This window comes from Drosophila obscura, unplaced genomic scaffold (genome assembly GCF_018151105.1).
Source record: "Drosophila obscura isolate BZ-5 IFL unplaced genomic scaffold, ASM1815110v1 contig_186, whole genome shotgun sequence".
In the NCBI taxonomy this organism is placed as follows: Eukaryota; Metazoa; Arthropoda; class Insecta; order Diptera; family Drosophilidae; genus Drosophila; species Drosophila obscura.
Window position 1 is genome coordinate 5,031,942 of NW_024542774.1, and position 20,961 is coordinate 5,052,902.

At 45.9% G+C, this 20,961-nt stretch overlaps 5 protein-coding genes across 23 annotated transcripts in view; 3 read left to right on the forward strand and 2 right to left on the reverse strand.

Moving 5' to 3' along the window:
- The window catches only part of LOC111076408 (heterogeneous nuclear ribonucleoprotein L), a 107,298-nt gene extending 101,078 nt beyond the window's left edge, over positions 1-6,220 (reverse strand). For 6 of the 18 annotated variants that reach the window (XM_041593341.1, XM_041593338.1, XM_041593337.1 and 3 more), the window contains exons 1-2: positions 5,667-6,198; positions 2,625-3,313 (exon numbers count right to left, since the gene is read on the reverse strand). In XM_041593341.1, coding sequence (XP_041449275.1) covers positions 2,625-2,774 — 150 coding nt within the window. In that variant the 5' untranslated portion in view covers positions 2,775-3,313; positions 5,667-6,198. Of the gene's footprint in view, positions 1-2,624; positions 3,314-4,482; positions 4,713-5,666 lie in introns of those variants that run through there. The other 12 variants (XM_041593331.1, XM_041593332.1, XM_041593327.1 and 9 more) reach the window with 8 other exon arrangements.
- LOC111080832 lies at positions 4,800-10,760 on the forward strand. The gene is given in 3 exon segments (XM_022376676.2): positions 4,800-5,097; positions 9,760-10,223; positions 10,225-10,760. Coding segments are annotated over 2 exon segments (267 nt in total). The 5' UTR covers positions 4,800-5,097; positions 9,760-10,157; the 3' UTR covers positions 10,426-10,760.
- Positions 10,761-11,320: 560 nt separating this feature from the next.
- Positions 11,321-11,858, forward strand: LOC111080835. Its single transcript, XM_022376679.2, has 2 exons — positions 11,321-11,558; positions 11,624-11,858. The coding sequence occupies exons 1-2, from the start codon at positions 11,352-11,354 to the stop codon at positions 11,690-11,692; spliced, it is 276 nt and encodes a 91-aa protein (XP_022232371.1). The 5' UTR covers positions 11,321-11,351; the 3' UTR covers positions 11,693-11,858.
- A 230-nt stretch (positions 11,859-12,088) lies between these two features.
- LOC111080834 lies at positions 12,089-16,531 on the reverse strand. 2 transcript variants are annotated; one of them, XR_005967768.1, is made up of 3 exons: positions 16,416-16,531; positions 12,502-12,899; positions 12,089-12,408 (listed from the first exon to the last, which is right to left on the reverse strand). XR_005967768.1 is itself a non-coding variant. In XM_022376678.2 (3 exons), the coding sequence occupies exons 1-3, from the start codon at positions 16,474-16,476 to the stop codon at positions 12,309-12,311; spliced, it is 420 nt and encodes a 139-aa protein (XP_022232370.2). In that variant the 5' UTR covers positions 16,477-16,531; the 3' UTR covers positions 12,089-12,308. The 2 variants fall into 2 exon arrangements, 1 of the variants encoding a protein (XP_022232370.2); XM_022376678.2 differs by having other exon boundaries at positions 12,502-12,760.
- A 1,408-nt stretch (positions 16,532-17,939) lies between these two features.
- LOC111080837 (muscle M-line assembly protein unc-89) lies at positions 17,940-19,478 on the forward strand. The gene has a single exon (XM_022376681.2). The coding sequence runs from the start codon at positions 18,046-18,048 to the stop codon at positions 19,351-19,353; it is 1,308 nt and encodes a 435-aa protein (XP_022232373.2). The 5' UTR covers positions 17,940-18,045; the 3' UTR covers positions 19,354-19,478.
- The last annotated feature ends 1,483 nt before the right edge of the window (positions 19,479-20,961 follow it).

A 20,961-nucleotide genomic window follows, 5' to 3' on the forward strand; every position in this document is an offset into this window, starting at 1 on the left:
CCCGTCTATTTATGGCCTCCAGTCTGGATGCATAAATTTACGAGTGGCCTGGTGGGGGGAGTGGTGAGGCATGCGTCACGCTGCCAGACATATCGACGACAGTGGAGTGAGTGAGTGAGTGATGCGTTGCCGCATCCAAACGCATTTCGAAAGGGATCAATGGGTATGGCAGTGGCAGTGGCAGTGTCAAAGTGCAAAAGGCAGACATGCTGATGACCCGCATGGAATGATGAAAATTCAATCAGGGGAACGGAGGAGTGGCAGATGCTTTTATGTTTAATGTTCTTTAATCCAAGATCATTGGAAGCTTGAAACCTTTTTTGAGCGCATTCAAGTGCGAAGTGCGAAGCACTTGTTCCTGCCGAAACCTGTTTCCGTGCGGCACTTCCGCTCGTTGTGTCTTTGCTGAACGGTTAAAGTACTCGTAGTCGCTTTTTTCTCTTCTCATTTTCCATTGGATTTCCCTTTCGGTTTGTTCGCGTGCCACCATTAGTAGGTCAGACCTGGCCGACACCCAACCCAGTGGTGCTGGGCTCTTCAGGGCTGCCACATTGTCTGATCTCTCGTTCAAGCGGCATTAGCAAAAAAGGGCAAGAACTAAATCGTTTAACCTGCCCCACGATGAGTGCCGCGAGACGGGGGTGGGGGTCGCTCTTTAGTCCATGGGATTCAGTGCATCCGCCTACGAGTGCACTTAATCACATGGCTGCTTCGCTCCGCCTTTTTCCCGCTGCCTTTTTGGGCACGTAGGAAGTGACGTTTAAGGCACGTACGCAATGGCAACGGCAACGGCAACGACAACGCTCACTGGCTCCTGGCCAGGTTGGGGCGCCTACAGGTATGCAGCAGAGACAGTGGCAGGTCTGGGCCGGAGAAGCGTAAACGATGCCAAGTGGCAGGCCAGGCAGTCCGGCAGAGGGCCTGCCCTGAAAAGCAGAAGAGAGTGACAGGCGACGGTGACGAGGCAAACGCTTGAAATGACGAGAAGAAGCTGCTTCATGTGCTAATTGCGCTGTCAAGTCAAGTGTGGGCGACGACAACGACAAAGACGACGAGAGGAGCAGCATCAGCAGCATCAGCAGCAGAAACAGCAGCACCAGCAGCAGCAACATCAAGCGGAAGCAACAGCTCAAATGCCAAATGAGAAATGAGGCATCCACCAATACACACACACACAGACACTCACCCACCCACACAGGCAATGCCATTAGTTAAGGGCACGGAAAAATTGTTGCATACTTTGTGCGGTTCCCTTCATTCACGTGCCACAACTGGCAACCGAAATGAAGTAATATCCATGCTGTGGCTGCCTCCAGGCCTTGCCCCCAGGCATCAATACACTATCGAGCACGAACACAGGCACGCCTTGGCCCATGTTTTATCATGTTTTCGGTTTTTATTTGGTCGACTCTTCCCGGGCTCTTTGCATAGAGTCCAATTTTTTTTTTTATCGTTTCGAGGTTCGAGCAGATAAGGGGGCCGGGCGAGCAGACAGCCCGTGGCAATGGTGGAAATCGATTTTTCCAACCCTCCAACAGCGACAACAGCAACAATTGCCATACTACCGCGCGGCTGCTGTTGCAGCTGCAGGCGCGTCGTGGGTGTACAAACAGAAAGTTTGGGCCATGGAAAATTACAGTCGTCGCCGGCGGCCACAGAATGCTTCAAGCCAATTGTAGAAGCTACAGGATATTCCAATTTAAGTTTAAGTTTTTTCTCGATTACACAAATGTGATCTAAAGATCAGCAAAATGATTGAATCATTGAAACAAGCAATACCGAGTCTGTCTAAGAGATCGTTATATATTCCATTAATTTAAAAGTTATCCCAAACGAATAAAGAGGCGAAAATTAGCAAATTTCCTTGAAAGTAGACTGACATATGATTGCATTACCTGAAAATATACCCATTCAATTCTAAAGACCAATAGTTCCTATTGATTCTACCTGGAAGTGGTGCCAAATGGTACCCAATGACTCAAGATTTCTGTATAATTCCAACCAACATATTATTGCTGTTTGTGTTCAGGTTCCAGTTCCAGTTTCAGCCGCCCAAAGAGTAAGTTTTCTCATTTTTCTCCCATTGATATGATACACAAATGTGTTTATTGTTTTCGTATGGAATTATGTTGCAATTGCTGGATTATTTCTACCCCTCACCCTCATCCTTCATATAAGCACTCGAAATCTTATCAACATTATATTTCTACATTATGAAAGGTTAGAGCCGTTTTCAACGCTCCGTTCCGAATTAAAACCAATGCAAAAGTGCCATTAGAGAGGGAGCTCCCATGCATTTTGGGAACTTCAACCCCCAAAAAGGGAAAACTTTATCAGGGAACTACCACCACCCCATAGCGGGAATTATCAGCAAGTCCAGCCAGCCGCCCAGACGCGGCCACGGCCAACCAAGGTACAAATACAACGCAGAGCAGGGAAACGGGCAAAAGGTGGTGGAGAGCTGATTGAATGGATGAGTGTGTGTGTGTGTCTGATAAGGGTGGCACCCACCCACCCGCCATAGCTCGCAAGCTTTATGGACCGGAGATCTGCCGCAGACAACGTGGATTGTGGATGGTGAATTGTGGCATGTATTGTAGTTAGATATTTTGGAAGATACTTACCCTAGCATGCATGTGCACATCATTCTCGCCGGGCTGTTGGACACCGGTACGGATCTTTTTGTTTTGGGGCCCCTCGCTGACGACTATGGTGGCCCCTCCGCCACCGCCGACGGCTCCTCCGCTTCCGTTGCTGGCGCCGTTGTAGGGCATTGTGGTCGCCGTTGCGAACTGGAGCGAAATCTCGGGGCTGATTAAAGCTTGTTGGTGTAGAATTTTGGCGATTTTTATGGGGCCTAAGCCTCGACTTCGCGTGCGATAAAGGGGGGGGTTATACAATAGATCGGTACGATCTGGCGACTACGCGACCTTCTTCTTCTCTTCAAAACTCTGTCTATCTGTCTCCACGTGAGACCTTTTACTTTTTTTTTTCTTTAATTTTTTTTTTTTTGATCAGACAAACAAACGCTTGTGAAACGCGCGCGATTGTTGTTTGTTATTTGGTGTTGTTGGTGTGGTAATTTCTGTTAATGTTTCTTGTTTGTCTGTTTGTTTTAAATGTTGCTAATGTGGTTTTGTTTTTGTTGTTGTTGTTGTTGCTGTTCCTGTTGGTAGTGTAGCTGTATCTTGCTTGTTTGTTTATTCTCAGCTTCGTTTCAGCTTCCTGTAGCGCAGTGTAAAACACTTTCAAATTTTATTGCACTTTTGAGTTGCGTGATAAATTTTCCGTTTTCTTGTGATTTTGGAACCAGCTGCAAGACGGATACAAAAAAGGAGAGAGAGAGAAATGGAAGGCCTTTATTAGAAGCGGATCAAAGGAGGGAATTTTTTGTGTTATTATCTCTTAAATTTATGTGACAATTTATCTCTGAAATGGCCATTTCGCCACCGTGTGCCCCACTTGAGCACGTTTCCCAGCTTCAAAAGTGTGACAATCATTTAAATTGCATTTATTTTTCATTCATATTCGTACTTGAAAAAGCGCCCTAATGAGATCTTATATTGGGGCGAAATAGTTAATGATAAACATGAAATTCTAACCAGATTCAATTGAAACCAAATGAACTAATAACAGAGAACAAATAAATCATATTTTATCATGTCCAATTGGAATAATTGGAACGAAAAATCCTTTCTAACTGGAAATCAATCGGAACGCATTAATCAGCAGGAAAACCAAAAGAGGAGCCTCTCAAAATCATCTAACAACCCTCGGAAAGTTGTCAAAAAAAAAACAGGAGCAGAAAAGCGCCGGCAAACAACAAAAAAGAAGAAAGGCAAAAGAGAAAAAGAGAACAGAAGGGAATGAAAACCGAAAATTAAGGAATTGAAGGAACAGAAGGGAAAAATGGCCGAAACATCAGAGTGACTTGTAAAAAGCGAAGGGGGTTAGGGGGAAATGAAGAGAAAAACAGCAGAACGACTGTGGAAATCGCGTAAAAGTAAACTTGAAAAGTTTTTCGACCGCCTCTGTGTGTGTGTGGTGCAACCCTTATGGAAAATGGAAAATGCCTGTCCCATCCCGTCCGCACACACACGCACGCACATCTAGACTAGAAAAGCACACACGCACAGCAGACAGAGGGCAAAAGGCGACAGACAGACGGACGGACGGACGGAGCCGCCGCTGCTGCTGGCTGACTTTGTTTTGTTTGTGGGGGCGCGCTCTGGATCCGCGCCGGGGTGGATTTTTCATTAATGGAACACACACGAAAAACCGGGAACAGGCAACAGCCAACAGCGATGGGAACGATGGACGGTGGAACGCGAGCGGCAGCGGCAACGGCAACGGTAAAAGGAGGACTGAACTTTCTGACGGGCGCTTTTCCTATTTTGTTTTTGTGCGGCGGCAACGGACTGATTGTTTTCCACATCCACTTCCACTCTGCTGTGGCTTTCTCTCTTTTCGCATTTCGCTTACAAAATGGTGGCGCGCGGCGGCAACAACAGTAAATTTTTGGATGCAACGTCTGTGGCCGTGATTTTCAGTTCAATTTCTCAATTTTTAATTTGGATTTCACTTCGTTTTTTATTGTTTATTTTTGCTGTTTTTTTTTTTGTTTTGTTTTGTTGGCTTTCGAGTAAAAATTTTGGATAACTTCACATTGTTGAACAAAAGGGAACCGCAAAAATTTAGGAAACTGCACTCTCAGTGTTCGGACGTGCGAATGGGGTTCTGTGCCGTTCTGTTTTCTGCTTTTGACAGTTCTGCTGGGTTGCCGCAGAGACGAGACTGCTCGGGACGTGGGGTGGCAGAGTTGCCAGTGGGCCTGCAGTTCGCTTTTCCTACACTGCAAAATATTCGATAAGTATTTCGCAAAGTGCCAAAACACCACTCACACACTTCTCGCTTCTGAGAAACAGAAGTACGAACGGACGAACAGAGTGAAAATTAGTACCGTTAGGCTCTGTTGTCAGTCGAATGCAAGAATGAAAGCCTGAGAGGCAAAAACACAGCCACGACACGGACGAGCATCGCGCGGGGACACGAAGGCTAGCGACAGCGCCAGACCAGACAGAGACGGCGCACTCACAGGTAAGGAACGCAGCGAGAGAGAGAGAGCATAGTGTTTAGGGGTTGCAAGGTGGTCAGTCAGAGAGCACGAAGAGACATGCAAGGCAAGGCAAGGCAAGGCAAGCAATCATCACCACCACGCCACAGAGCGAAAGAGAGGCAGCAACGCAACGCGTGGCTGCATTTCAAAACTCGAAAACTGCAATCTACTACTTTTTCTGCTGCCACGCGCCCGTTTCTACTACCTTTCTGCGTGCCACAGAGAGCAAGGAGCGAAAGAGAGAGAGAGCCAATCAATGCGCCGTCGCGAGAAGAGTAACTTCTGGCCCTTTTTGTGGCGTTGTTTCGTGGGTGGCAATTCGCAGAAAAATCTTCCGGCTACCAGTTCTGCTGTTGCTGCTTCTTCTTGTTCAACATTTGTTGTTGCTTCTTCGCCCAGCGCGAACGGCGAGGCCAAAGCAAATGGGGGAAAAACTGTTCACAGACACACACACACACACTCACACAAATGCTCTTTCACTCATTGCGAAAAATCACTTTCACCGTTATGCAGCGCCCAACCAACTGCTTTTCCTCTTTGGCCGCTTTACCTTTGCTGGCTGTTGTGATATGCTCTTTGCACCTGTCCTCAAGCGGCGGCACCTGGTTTATTTACTATTTTCCACAGTCTCCTTCTTTTGTTGCTTGCTCTGCCGCGGCGGCCCTTTTTCACACATACACAAACACACACTGACAAAACGCGACGCTGAGACTTCGACGGCGACGATGACTGCGGCGAGACACAACAAACAAGAACAAACGTGCGTGCGTGTGAGCGGGACAACGAGAATCGATAACCGTAGACAACGCCGACAGCGACACAGCAACGACGATGGATGCCGCGGAAGTATTTAATTAAGCCAAAGTATTTAATTTAAATCCGTATCTGTGTGTATGCAAACTGCACAGCACACCAACACTCACTAGCACACAATAACACACTGTCTCGTAGCGCTTACAATGCGGGGGGAGAATGGGAGGCGGCACAGCGATGCGATGCTTTTCAGTACGCTTTTCTTCGGTGACGACCGTCGTTCGCTGATTTCTGCTTCTGGGGAGCAAATTAACCGTTAAACCGTGCGCCACAGAGTGAGTTTCGAGAGTGCGCTGCCCCGCAGCAGCAGCAGAAACGGCGAAAAAGTAGCAGCAAGTGCGCTTGTAATACGCTCTCTTTACAGACACGCGCACCAGACACAGATACACATCCGCACTCACGCAAAGAGAGAGAGAGCAACAAAGCAACAACATCGAGCGTGACAGAGGGAGAGCGACATAGTAGGCAAGAGAGTAGCAACGTTATTTACGCTTTGGTGTTGGTGTTCGTACTCTCTCGCTCGCTCTCTCTCTCTCCCTCTCTCTATCTTTACGTTCTCTGGATGTTGTAATGAGAACGACGCTGAAAAATTCAAATTCGACGCTGAACAGCGCACAGTGGTTCAAGGGTTATCAAACTGCGGAATAATCAGGCATCTGATTGTGAGTGGGTTTTGGAAGGGTTTCCAGCGAAGATTCAGTAGATCTGTCGCTTCAAATTGTTGCACGCCAATCTTTTGATAATAATAATTAACAATAAAGTTGTTACCTTTCGAGCAATCAAAGATTACGCTTCAAGAAAGAGACATTTCCGCAGTGTCATTTAAGAGAGCCAGGCTAAAGAGAGTTGGTTTGCTGCGCTCACTTTCTCTCACTGTTAATCACCCTGGTGTGCACCCAACGAAAGTGTTGCTTACGTTTTGAGCGATGTTATGCTCTGGCTATTGTCTGCGTAAATGAATTTTTCAATTTTCCAACTTTTTAGCTTGTGGTACAACAACATAAAATCAGTTATTTGGTAACTTGGTAAAAGGTTTTGGTGTTCTTGCCGTTCGGGGTATCCATTAGCTAATCAGTATATATGTACATACATACATACATACATACATATGTATGTACGTTAAGACCTGCGGTGGGGTGATGTTAAACAAAAGCCGCTCGTAGGCCACTTTGATTCTGGAGGCCAAACATTAAAGACCGTACAAGAACCAACAAATATCGGGACCTGGAGCACCTACCCCCCCTTCCAATCCCACCCCCATCCATACAACACACATGAATACCATACCGTGCTCTTCTCTTTTGGCAATGTCCACTACGTGGTCTGGGCCGTGTCCGTGTTCGTGTCCGTGCCCGTGTCCGTGTACGGGGCGATTCGCTTAATGTCAAAGTGCAGTGCAACAAGAGAGGCAACAAGCTGCCTGGCAAACAACATAAACTATTTAATCTATGTGCGAGTGTGGGTGTGTGTATGTGTGTCTGCTTAGTGGGAGCTGATCCTTAGCGGTGGGGGTGGGCGGGGCAAACTTGCATGGGCACCTACTGCAGTTTAATCCCGAGGACCTTGGGCCCCAACTCCTGGGCAATGCTGGAACCATAAAATATGGATATGGCCATATGGCCATATGGCTGGAATGCATGTGCGTATGGGGTACACAAGTTTTGTGTGTGTGGGTCTCAACTTGTCGATGCTTCCCCCTGCCACCACCCTCACTTGTTGCAGCTTTGCCAAGAAATTCTCCATATACAGACATATGTACCTGGAAAATTGAGCCTGAATATTGCGAACCCTATGTACATTGTACATGTACATATGTATGGATATGTGTATTTATGTAAATATTTTTTCAACCGCTCCATGCATCAGTGAAAGTCAATCCTGGACGTTACAACTCTCGATATAGCAGGCCACTTTATCGTGCAACAAGAATATACCGTTCCACGGATTTATTCAGGTGGAAGTATACGCCCACTATCGGCATATCGTACGAGGGGTCAATTAATGAACGCTGGTGGCATGTTTTCCAAGTATGCAAATGCAGCCAAAAGTATGCACCATTTAAAGCCGATTCAGAAGATCATGACATGCTTTTTGGCTGAAAGTTGAATGTAGAATTGATGTAAAAACCATATACAAATGGTATTTGGTGACAACCTGGTCCCAGGTCCCAACCTGCCATTTTTTATAAAGCAACTGCTTCAGCTTAAATCCGGTGTTTAATCTCACAGCGAAGACATCTTAGAGGCAGTCATGGGATGGAGGGCAGGAAGTGAACCGTCGCAATGAAACTCTCAAATGTTGAATAGAATTGGATTTAATTAAATTGCACTGAATAGCTGAAATGTGAACCAATTGCTGCAACGGATGTAGAGCTGGTTGCTATGACACCAGTCAACTGTGCATAAACAAATACATGTACAGGTATTTTCGCAGTCTCACCCTCCCAGGAATTCTTATTGAATGGCTTAAATCCGCGACTTACGCTTTAAAGAATCGCCTTGGAAGTGAGGTAACCCCATTTAAGAGGCAGCTAAGTAAGTGGCAGCGTCCTTGCCACCAACTTTCACTTGACTTTCAAGCTCCAATGGAAACCCCTACCAAGGCACTTCCCCCTCCTACGCTTTAATCGAATGCTCCTTTTGCTCCGCTAATGCCCGCACACGCAATGTGTCCCCCAGCAGGATGCAAGCGGGCGCAGCTCCTGGCTCCTGTTCTCGGTCTTGGTCTTGGCTCTAACGAAGCTGATAAGCTGCCGCTATCAACGCCTAGCAACCGCGCGTGCCACGCTGCTGTCTTAGCAGCAGTCCCTGCCCCCCCTCCACTCTCTCATGCTGCATCCTCATCCACATCCGCTTCCGTTGCGCTATGCTGTGCTGTGCTGCAGCTGCCGGAGCCTGCCATCCTGTTTAGCACAGATTTACAGCCAAGCCAACTCCTTGAATTTCGCCCCCTGCATTTTGTATATGTGTTTGTGTGTGTGTATGTCTGTGTTTATCTGCGGCCCTGCCGGAAAGTGAATCGCTTATGAAAGCGTCCGGCCTGAATGGCGTGTGCAACCCCCTGCCCAGCATCCCCTGCCTCCCTACTCCTGACCTTCTTTGCAGCATTTGCGATGCAAAAATTTAATAAGAGTTGCCTGCTAATTTCACAGCTGAAGAATGCTCCAAGATATGTGCCGGAGCCCACTCTGTCGCACTCCACGAAAAGTTACCGAAAAAGATAAGCAACCAAGTCTTGACCTAGTTCAGAGCTTGCCCCATGCGCTGCCCTTTGTCATCATCGTCAGCGTCCGCAGCAGCAAAAAGTGTTAGATGTTGGCTCCACCTCACTCACCCAATCGCCCAAAACTTTACATAAAAAACAAAAAAAAAAATGCTCACTTAACGAAAATTTGAGACAGCTCCGGGCCGTGTGGCCCGAGCCCGATACGTTTTCCTTTTAGATTTTTCCCTTTTTTCTGGGGCCCAGGCCCGCTGATGTGGGCCAAAGTGCAGTGAGACACAGTCATTGGATCATTTGTCTTGGCATTGTTGCTTTTTGCTTTTTTTTGTTGGCCAGATTTCTTTTTTTTTCCGGCATTTTTCTACAATATCTTGACAGCCAAAGAAGCGGGCTTAAAGGGGTGGTGGAGGCTGAGAGTGGCGGTGCAAAGCTTGGACAAAAGAAAACTACGTGTGGATAGAAACAGACTTGGCAGGTTCTTGAGGGATTATTCCGGGATACTGTAAGAAAATATCATGGCATATCCTCTCCTTAATTCACGAATAATATTGTTTATTCATTAACAAAATCTATTTTCCTTTGATATATTCTTCCTTGTTACACTGTAGGATCTGCAGCAACCTCAACCACTCCAACACTGAATTTTCCTTAAACAACGAATTTTTACCAAAAATGATGCTCTCGAATTGCACACAGATACGTCTAGTCACACACACTAAAGGCGGATAAAAAAGTTACGAAAGCAAACAGAATCACTGCCTCCCCACCCCGGCCTGACTGGAGCTGAATGTTCGGAGCAAATGAAGGTGTCAAAATGACAAGCAGAGACAGCAAAAAAAAAAAAACCATTGCCCCTCCACACACACACGTACACACAGAAACACACACACATACACACAGAGAAACACTCAAGTGGAGTTGGGTCTGGCTGGACGTGCGATGGATGGATGACTGCCTTCCTGGTCCTGCCAGCCTTCTGTCTATCCGCCTGCCTGCCGCCCACTAGATGGCAGATCCCTGTGTAAATGGCAAAGCGACAGCAACATTTGCTAACTTTGCTGCAACGACAACAGCGGAAGCGACAAGAGCAACAACAGCAACGGATACTACATAAATGTATCTGTATCCATCTATTCGATGGCCGTGCATTGTATTGCAGTTACGTGCTCGATGGTCCAGCAAAATGGAGACTCGCAAAAAAAATCTCTAAAACAAAATCGGCAAAAGACTGTAAAAAATACAAACCAAACCATTTTCCCAATGAAAAAACTTGAATACACTCTCTGAATCAATATGAATCGGGGACAAATAGAATGTATAGAATATGTACACGAATTAATTGGCTTCCAGTGGAGCAGTGAAAATAAAAATAGAATTTGGTGTACATTTTCCACAATGATATTTCATATCTGTCCATGCGACTCAACCCCTAGTTGGTAGTGTATCTACAGAACGCGCAATGGAGACAAGCGAATGGCTTAAAGACTTTGCCAGTGCCAACTGCTTACCAACTTGCCAGATCGCAGCGAGGATTTAACTTGTAGCGAAACTTTAAATGAGTTCAAGTGGATTAGGTTTTGCACAACAATTCCAGGCCCACCCACAGTCACGCCCTTTCTTGATGACTGCGATTTTGGGTGCGGTGGGGGGCGCTGATGAAGCATAATGATGATGCTCACGCCTGATTGATTGATTGATTGATTGATAGAAAGGCAGTGGCGCAGAAGGCAGTGGCAGTGGCAAGCGGCGCTGAACGTGAAGACAATTTGCACTTGAAACTTAAATGCGGCACGCCGCTGCCGCCCACAAAAACTATTTTGCGACAAGCAAACAAGAATTTAATATTGCTCATACGCCGCGTCATCCGTGCCGTGGATAATTTTAGCAGCACGCCCGAGATTCATGCCCGAGAGCCTTCGCCGCACTACACGACCAATTAGATCTGCTGGTACTCGTGAGTATGCGAGTATAATTATGAATATATATGGATTCTTTTTGTCAACTATTTGCTTATATTAATGAGAGAGAGCGTTTTTTATGTCAACCATGAGCCGGAAGTGCTGCCAGCCGCCGTTTTTGTGGTCAGCGCGCAAAACGACATATGGCAGACACATGGTGGAGAGCAGTTGGCGCCGGATGGCGCAGATTGCACGTTTGCAATTTTTGCATTTGCAGTTTGCATTTTGCATTTACAGTCAAAATGGACCAGTGGACGGGTGTGCACCGGGCGTTCATCATACGCGCCTACTACAAGAGCAACGACTCCATCAGTGCCGCCCAGAGGCTGTTCAAGAAGCAGTTCAGCATTTACCAAACACCGCCCACGAATGTGATCAAGTCGTGGCTGCGCACCTTCGAGGGCACCGGCTCCTCGCAGGCTGGCGGCGGCACACGCTCATCCCTTCCAGTGAGTAAACCCCACACAGATCGCTAATAATCGCTGTAACCACCAAATCGGTATCCGTTTCACAGCAAATCTTCTGCACCATTTGCAATAATTGCCTGAGTAATGAGAAAAACTTCAGCAGCTCCGTAAAGTGAGAAATTCTTTTGGCCTTAGCCAGTATTTTTGTGTAAATGTACGAATACGAGTATCTCATAAGTTAGCGTAGATTAATTGTGAATAAAATTTATTTTGGCTAATTAACAAGTTTGCAATATCAACACGTCTCCACGTCTCTCTGTCTCTCTCTCTCTGTCAGCCTGTCAGCGTGCTTGACCCACTTGATGTGCTTTTGAATTTTCTGAAATATGTAAATCAAATTCTGAAACATTTCGGGGGCGAGTTTATGTGTCATTAAATTCCCCCAATTTTATACTACAGCTGTAAAAACATGAGCAAGCCTTGCCCCAAAAATTTCTGTTACGCCTACACCACATCCAAATTCATAAATATCTAAGCAAATATAATTATTATTATTATTACAATACAAGATCAGTGGAGCTAACAAACTAACAATTCACACAAATTTAAATTTAACAAATTTTTCGGAAAGTTTCATTTGATTTCTATTAATATGGAATGGGTCCTCCAGAAAGATGCAATTTGGTTTTTATGTCTTGAACCTCTACGTATATCTACTTCTGGTGTCATTAGGTTTTTGTTGCTTGCAATTTTTCAAAGCGTAATGGGTCTGTGGGGCACAGCTGAATCACATCAAATGGTACCAGCCACCAGCCGCCTATATGGGAACGGACTCCTCGTCATTAGTCGCCACTGGCTTTGGCCCCTTGTCATCTGACTAAATGGCGGTAAGCTTGAAGAACAAATAGAAATTATCATAATTTTAAGATTTGTCTGTAGGCACTTGGTACATTTGTCAGGGAGTACCCCGGTCTAGATGCCATACCAAATCAGGATATTCTGCACAATGTCACAGGTGGTTGCATTGCCCTTGAATCCTGCCATCTGAATGATTTTTGTGGAAGCTCTATGATCGGATTCGTCTGAAATTTGCTTGTCTTCGAGGCAGGCCAAACGCTCGACCGACTTCTTGTCCGGTTCTTCGGGGTATATGACAGATTGATTGGGTTCTACTTGAGCTTCGACTCCATCGTGTTGATCTGCTGTACGTTTTATGTTTTCATTTGTAGTTCGCGTTCCGTCACCTGTTAATTGGGAATCATGTATTGAAAACTATTTTGTTACTGCTTGAATGCGATTCATCCGGGATTTGCGTTGTTGCTCGGTTGAGCAGCCTCCAGTCTCACTAACACCCTCTGCCTGGAATAAGTTTTAAAAACATTGCTGGAAAGGGCAGAACCAATAAATGAATAAATAATAAATGACTCATGACAAACTACTATTCGATAATTCTTTCTCTTTCAGTTTGATTTACTCTCAGCCTCCCCTTACACTAAATCTCTTGTACATAAAGTAGTTCTATAATTAGATAATTTTTTGTCAACTTAATGGAATATGTTTTTCCGAATGCCCGGTATATTTTTAGTAAATTTTTCGATTTGTATTCGGTAATCTGTGCTCATGTGTCCTCCCTGCAGCCTGCCTTCGCTCATCTCTCTCTCTCTACACAAATCAAAACATCATCTGTCGGCTTTCGGACAAAAAGTAAATCCCATAATAGTCCTTCGTCGCTCTCAATGCCAGTGGAATTTACTCTGGCATCTTCTCCATAATGTCCAATTCGACGGGAAATGATGGGGCTGTCAAGTTGCAAAAACAAACAACAAAAACTCGCATGCATGTAGGAGGCCTTGCCTGATGACAGGATGGGCCTCCACCCCGCTCCCGCTCACAGATTACAATCGGAAAATGCGCATAAGGTTTTACATTCCGTACGGCGTTGGCATTAGTTTGAGATACGAGTGAGTATGTGGCAGCGTATCCGAGAGCGCTGACAAAATAAAATTAGGGGGCGCTCTTAGCCATAAACATAAAAATTGTTCCCAAAGTCCGGAGAGCCCTCCCTCAGTTATAGCCAGCAGCGATTCCTTGGTATCATAATTTCGAAATGACAGGTAATTTGGTGGCAACAACAACAACAGTAACAGCAACAGGAACAGGATGTGGAAGTGGCAGTGGCAGGGGAAGTGCCACTGGCGGAGGGAAAACATCGCATGAAGTGCGAGTGCAAAATGGGAAAATGATGCGGGTTTATTAAGTATCGTTACTCAGAGAAGAATCCCTCGCAGAGACCCAGACCCAGACCCACAGCCGAACTCCAACCGAAATCCCACCCAACAAATTTATGATGCGCCGTTTCCCAACGAACGCACGCCGAAAAAAGAAAATGCAGAAAAATGTATATTGTAAATATATGAAGGACTCCAGCGAACGGTGTTTTTTTTTTTTTTGAGGGTGGCGATGAGTAATAGTGGGAGGTTTTGGGAGGCCACACGCCCACTTCCTTTCACTGCAGCAATCTCCGAATGATTTAAGCACAAGAAAAATGTTGCCCCGCTCATGAACACATGCAACTAATGAGGAGTCCTCCAACGTTTACCTGGCCGGGGCCGTGTCCTATCTGAGCCAGCGCGCCCTGGGTGGGTGGGGGGCGCTTAACTCAATTCAGTTCGTTCCCGTCGGCTGGTTTAAACTCTAATTGAAATTTAGATAGCAGAAACGTGTGCCAGCAACGGAATCACCACGAAGGTGGGGGGCTGTCAAGTGCCAGGCCGCTGATGAGTTAAGCATTCAGGAGGCGGATGTGGCGGCGGGCATAAAATTGGCCAGGGAATATCCAAAGGGCGTCAAATGTGTACCGCTGGGGCAACTACTCCTCCGTTGGTTGACTAATCGAAGCAAAGCTACGAACAGATTGTAGATCTATAGATAGTTTAAGTAGCTTTGCCCAACCAAAAAAAAGGAAGCTGCCTCTCCACAGTTAATTCTTAGCCACTGCCCCTGAGCCTGCGGCGTGTAGCATGGGCATCGGGTTGAGCCATATTTCATTATGGGGAAAGCCTTGCAGCTCGTTGAACATGCGGCTATTAAAAATGGGCGCCATTGATGCGAATATTTATTGTAGCGAGCTTTTTCATAATGTTGGATTATCTAGGCACATGTCTTGGCAAGATTTATGTGAAAAGGAAAACGACCAGAGGGGGGCCAGAGCGAGCGAGCAGGCAAAAGCCAAGAGTCAGCTTTAAGCTCCAAGGAAATTGAAATCTTAAGCTTTATTGTTTTACTGGCCTCTGCCTCGGCCTTCTTGCTCTCTCCTTCCCGACTTCCCGATTGGCTGCCGAGTCCGTCAGAAAAGTGTGTTGGTGGTGGGGGGGGGAAGCGGATTTGGATTCCCCACACGCCGCATGCAAAGTGAAGAAGCGGAAAAGTGAATAAAACTGCACCAAAAGCAATTTTCATAAATGTTTAATGGATAATGGCGAAAGTAAGCACATGGGGGCGGGGAAGCGAATGATGAGGGGGGCACACACATTTCGACTGTACACGTGTTCGTTCATTCTCTCTCTCTCACTCTGCTATCCCCCCCCCCATTCATATCTCCCTTTGCGATGTACGATGTACGAGTATTGTTATGTTTCCGCAGATATATGTCTGGCTCTCTCCCATAGGCCGCACAAACACACATACATTCATATATTCGTAGTTATATTCTCAGCGACATGCCCGGATATGGGTGTATGAATCTCAGCTTTTAGTTTCGGTCCAGGACCCAGCGATTCTCATTAAAATCACAGAAAAAACCGACACCAACACCGACACTTCAGCAAGAACTAGAGTAACGATTGTGGGATACCCTCTTCAGATTGCCGCTTGCATTTGTCCTCATTCCATATAGTAGCCTTGCAGGAAGCTAGATCAGGGTATATCCTGTATTCTGTATCCATAAGAGATGCAAAATGGGAAATGCATGGGAAACTCTGCATAAGGAAATATCGTATGGAAATACTTTGTGAATACTGGCAGCCCTGCCCTGTGCAGATACGCTAAAAACGTCAGAAAGAACTTTGGCAGCCACTCAATTTGATTGTATAGAATGCGAATATATCCCTGTTCTTCAGATGTACTGGGTATTAACGCGAAATGGAGCAACCCGCCGGCCAGCATGTCCACTTATTGTCTTTGCTGCGGCTCCTCGCCAGAGGAGGAGTCCTTCAAGTGTGCCCATTACCGACGGCAGAAATCATAACAATAAAAGTGTGACAGCACCAGCACCAGGGATGGGTCTGAAGCTGCGGCTGATGCTGGTGCAGGGGCTGGTGTTGGGGGCATGGTTCTTCGAAGGGCGCAAGCCTCCTGTTACTTAATCGATGATGATGAATAATTGATTCGCTGCGATGCGCCCAAGCATGGAAATGAAAATGTCGGTGCAGGCGGGAAATGGCCTCTCCTCTCCTCTGTTTCTGCCACCAGCTCCTGTCTCCTATCTCCTGTGCCCCACCCCCGCCCGGCTTCACTTTGAGTTTCGCTTTCAGTCTCTGGTTCGCTCTTTCTACTCCTGGTGTGTGTGTGTGTGTCCGTGTAGTGTTGTGCTCTTCTGTGTGTAACGAATGGCAAATTTCAGGAAGCGGAAATGGCAATTGCAGTGACGGAGCGGCAAAAAAAAATTGGAGTGAGAAGCGGCAAGTGGAAAAGACAACGGCTGAGGCAAATGTAAAGTTGTGCACTAAATGAAATGCCAACACAGCAACACGGCCAGCAAAAACGCAAATAGCAAATGTGAATGACGCTGGAATTGGTTATGTCGCCTCGCCCTGGATGCACTGGGGCGACGGGTGCTGGGCAGACAATTTTCTGGTATTTAAATTCTATTTTGGGTCCCATTTAGGCGACAGTACTTACTATAAGAAAACACATTCCAGAGTGAGGTAAATGGGGCACGCATTATACATCCATAATGCATAAAATATCAATGCAAAAAATTGTATTCGCTTTTTGCATACAATCTATTTTTGTTATTGAATCAATGAGTGAAAAATATCTAGAATGACACTGAATTTTTGAAACATTTAAACACACAAAACTTTAACGCGTTGTAAACGACGCCAGCTGAATGGGAAGTAAATTAATTAAATTATTTGTGTTTTTTTTTTCACTTGCCTTAAGCACTTTTACCATTCAAAAAATTCCATTTTTATTCTTCTTCCTTTTGATTGATTTTTCATGGGGTAAATTGTATTGTTTTCTCCGTGAAAATATTTAAATTCTTGCCATAAATTGTGTTACAAAATGAGTGGCAAAACTGGACGAAAATCAAAGCTGAATGGAGCTGTGTGGGTGGTGTGTGCCGCTGGCTGCTGCCTGGTTGCCACAAAATTAGATTTAAATATTTTGGCATTTTCATCAATTTTCATATGAATGCAACGGCTTTTCTCCCACTCCTGCTCTCCTGCACAGTCGATGGTTGCGAACCCTGTTGCATGGAGGAATGCTGATAGCAACTGCGAATCAGAATCGGAATCGGCTGTGGTAAGTGATTCCATTGCTCTGCCACTGGCAGAGGCACTCGCACTCGCACTCTCACTCCACACCCACAATCCTCCACTCTTAGTCAGTCTCACCCACAGACAGGCAGACAGACACACATGCTCTATCATTTATGCAGCAATCAGTGCCGAAGTCTTTTCCACACGTACGATTACCGTCCGACTCGACATAGAGCCGTGCTCGTGCTCTTGCTCTTGCTTCTGCTTCTGCTTTACCCTCACTTATGTGGAGCATATTGGGAATCGAAATTGAATCCCGGATAACAATGCCGCAGCTGAGGTTGCACAGCGGTCCAAAGAGCAAGCATCGGATGTAGATGGAATTTGGTTTCGGTAGCAGCAAAACGGATCCAAAATTAGGCTGCCCTTTCCTCATTATTCATCAAATTACAAAGCACTAATTGGGGCAAGTAATGCAAACAATTTTGGGCGCAAACGGAGCAGCAAAAGGGCATTTTACCTGATATCTGATAGAGTAGAAATACCCGAATAAAGAGTGCATTCAGTGATTTTAAGGTTGAAATCAAATTAAGTCAACTGAATAAATTGACTTTTAGTGCATATCAAATTCGGAAAATGCGCTCCAAAAACAGAATGCAAAAATAAGAGGAAAATCCAAATAAAGATAAAGTGAGCAAATCAAATGAAAGTGAAACGTTGCCAGCAGCCAATCCAATCCTATTGGCAAGGATGAAAAGCCAGTACGCAAACGGGTGAAAAAATTAATTCAAATTTATTTGGCTAGAGCGAATTGAGTGAGGCTCTAATCTTAGAATTGTTTGCTACAAAATTCTCAATTGATTCGAAAGTTCGGGTATAAAAAACCAGCCCAGTAAGTGTTGAATTATTATGTTTCTCGCTCTGAACAAAGCACTCACTGAGATCAGAGCATTGCCGTATTAATCTACCAGTATTCGCACCCACATCTGTTGTTCAGCTGCTGTTCAATTTCATACAAGCATAAAATTGAGTACTATATTTCCAGCATGGCAACCTCTAGTCTGGTGCAATTTCCAGATCTGATCTCTACTAAGAACAGGACCGAATCCCTGGGCCTACCCGATGTGAAGCGCATCAATAATATCACAAAGTTCATGGCCGATCCCGTGAACTTCGATGGCGATATCACCAAGCTGGCAGCTCACTTTGAGAACCAGGCCAAACAGTGCCAGGACGTCATCAATCTGTTGAACGATCAGCTGAAGGCAAAGACAACAGCACTGCATCAGGTCAAGGAGGATATGCTGGAGCTGCAGCGGCAGCTCAAGCAGCCAGATGCCACTTTCGTCTATGTGATCATGAAGACGCAGGTTCTGGTTAAGTTTCTCGATGAGACCGAGGTGAACGAGTACGATGTGCCCTCGGCCCTCGAGCGCTACAATATCAAGATGAGCTGTCTGTATGGCGAAATCCTCGCGCTGGACAGCGACGTTGATCACGTGACCTACTTGAAGAACGTTGCCACAGTCAACGCTCAGTATGTGAAGGATTGGTACAAGCGCGAAATGGCCAAGTTGGAGCCTGAGCAGACGGACCCTAAAGACAAGCAGCCTGAGGAGTCCTTCGATGGTGAAAACGATCCGGAAGAGGAGTCTGATGAGGAGCTTTGGGAACATGAAAGTGAGCCTGAACAGAAGTATTCTAAAGAGAAGGAGCCTGAGTTGAAAGATCGTGACGATGAGCCTGAAGAGAAAGTAATCGGGCAGAAAGATTCTCAGATGAAGGTGCCTGGGGAAAGAGATTCAATGAAGATAAAGGGAAAGTTACCTGAGAAGACAGTTTCCAAGGAGAAGGTCATTGGAAAGACGTTCCCAGAGGGGATGAAGCCTGAAAAGAGAGTCCCCGGGGAGAAGGTGAACGAACAGAAGTCTCTAAAGAATATCGGTCCTCAGGATAAGGATGCAAAGCTACCAGGGAAGAAAGTTCCAAGCGAGAAGATACCTGATGAGGCAACTGAAGAGAAGTTATCTTGGGAGAAGAAGCAAACAACAAATGACACTGAAGATAAGAGCCCCAATGCGGAAGTCATTTCTGAGATGAAAGTTCCTGGGCAGCATCTGAATCTAAAGAAGGATAATGAGCACGAGGACGCCAAGGAGAAGTTACCTGAGAAGATGGGGTTTCAGAAGAAAGTCGCTGGGAAAAATGCCCCCAAGGAGTTAATCTCTAAGAAGTTACCTGAGAAGAACTTCTCCAAGCAGAAGGTCATTGGAAAGGATGACTCTGCGCTGCAGGCCCTCAAGGAGCTCCCAGTGAGGGGTGACATTAAGAAATTAGGCAACAGCACTGCCTAATTCCCAATTATCTAGTAAATTGTTATCAAAGTTATAAGTCTTGTCATAATATTGTACAAAATTAACTCCCATTTTGGCATAACTCCAGAGAATAAACATTGTTGCAGGCACCGCCTTGATTGAGGTATTACGTATCCTGCTTAAGCTTCTGTGTGTATAGGAATGAAATAATTTACATTGACAATGTCGCACTGGCACTCACATTGTAAGCAACGTTAAATAAGCTTGTTAACCGTACAATCGGTAGACATTGGCTCGTACTGAACATTTGCGTAATACTAAGTCGAGTCTTCCAGTTGCTATCTACTGGCTCCTTTGCTTGGCTTTCCTGTCTGTCGCATGCCTTTCTATCTTTTGGCTTTGCTGTCACTGGCAGCCCGCTTGCCGCTTCATCTTCATTCTCCAGCCATGAATAATCCGTGCGACACTTGCGTTTAATGGCAGTGGCGCTTGCATAGTCAAGATCTGTGTGTTCCTGCACCCTGGACCAGTTCCCAGAGTCCGGGCAGCACAACAACAGTCTGCGGGCTGGCTTGGCCATGCTCTTTTTCATTCCGGAAAAACGTCGGCGCTGATAGCGAGTGTAATTATTATGCTGGACGGAGTGTGTCTCTTGCTGCCTCCCTCTTGCTGCCCCTTTGCTTTTCGACGCATAAACGCCCCCAGTTATGCAATAAAATACTAACTGCAATTGTTGCGCCATTCTGAGCTGAAAATGTGAATGGGTTGGTGTTGGTGTTGGGGTTTGCTCTGCGGGTCTGCCGCCATGCTTGCCAACAACTGCAAGATGGCGCACGGCTTCCGGTATGGCCGAACATCCAATCCCAGTCAGCCGCAACACTTTCGCTTCCCATGCTGCTGCTGCTGCTGCTGTTGCTGCCTCTCCCTTTCCATCCGGGGTGTCTGCTAAAATTATATTTTTGCCAAACTGGACAGTGCTTCGTGTGTGTGTGCCCGACACGTGGCTTTAATTTGACAAAAGATGGCATTTTAAGCGCTCTCAAATGAAAGGTCAAAGGCTGGCATTAATAATGCGGAACGGAAACGGAAACAGCGGGGATGCCAGCTGAAACAACGACAAAGTTGTGGAAACGTTTTGAGGACTCCGCCGCCTGCATGCAAAGTGCAGCTGCTAATTGAGTGTGCGCCGAGTCTGTGCAGGTTGCTTAATGTAGGTAATTAGTGAAGGAAACTTGGCCAAAAAGATGCCTCAGCCAGAGACAGAGACAGAGCCAGAGACAGAGCCAGAGCCAGAGACAGAGCCAGAGACAGAGCGAGCGCCAGAGACACTTGCCAAAGTGGGAGAAGGAGAATGGGGTACAGCATCTGCTGCCAGTTACATAAAGTACACAATATCCCAAAGCAGAAGGTTGTGTCTTTGCTGCACTTTCATTCTCAAAATTAGAATCTAAGTACTCCCTCGAATACTCGTACTCGTGGACGAACCACAATTCCAGCAACCGACATTCGTTTGCATTAAGCTCAAATTCGATTTAAGCCCAGAATGCCGTTGCTATGGGAATAAACCAAGTTTATGGGTGATTCGAGAGATGCAGAGCACATGCTGCACAAACACACAACGTGCCACATGTGGCAAATTAACTTAAA

Coding starts and splice junctions, on each gene's coding strand:
- LOC111080835 (XM_022376679.2), top strand. CDS start 11,352: ATGGACCAGTGGACGGGTGTGCACCGGGCGTTCATCATACGCGCCTAC. Junction 11,559..11,623: donor GCACACGCTCATCCCTTCCA/GTGAGTAAACCC, acceptor TCCGTTTCACAG/CAAATCTTCTGCACCATTTG.
- LOC111080834 (XM_022376678.2), bottom strand. CDS start 16,476: ATGCATTATGGATGTATAATGCGTGCCCCATTTACCTCACTCTGGAAT. Junction 12,761..16,415: donor CTGGAATGTGTTTTCTTATA/GTAAGTACTGTC, acceptor CCCAATTAACAG/GTGACGGAACGCGAACTACA. Junction 12,409..12,501: donor GTGCAGAATATCCTGATTTG/GTATGGCATCTA, acceptor TTGTTCTTCAAG/CTTACCGCCATTTAGTCAGA.
- LOC111080837 (XM_022376681.2), top strand. CDS start 18,046: ATGGCAACCTCTAGTCTGGTGCAATTTCCAGATCTGATCTCTACTAAG.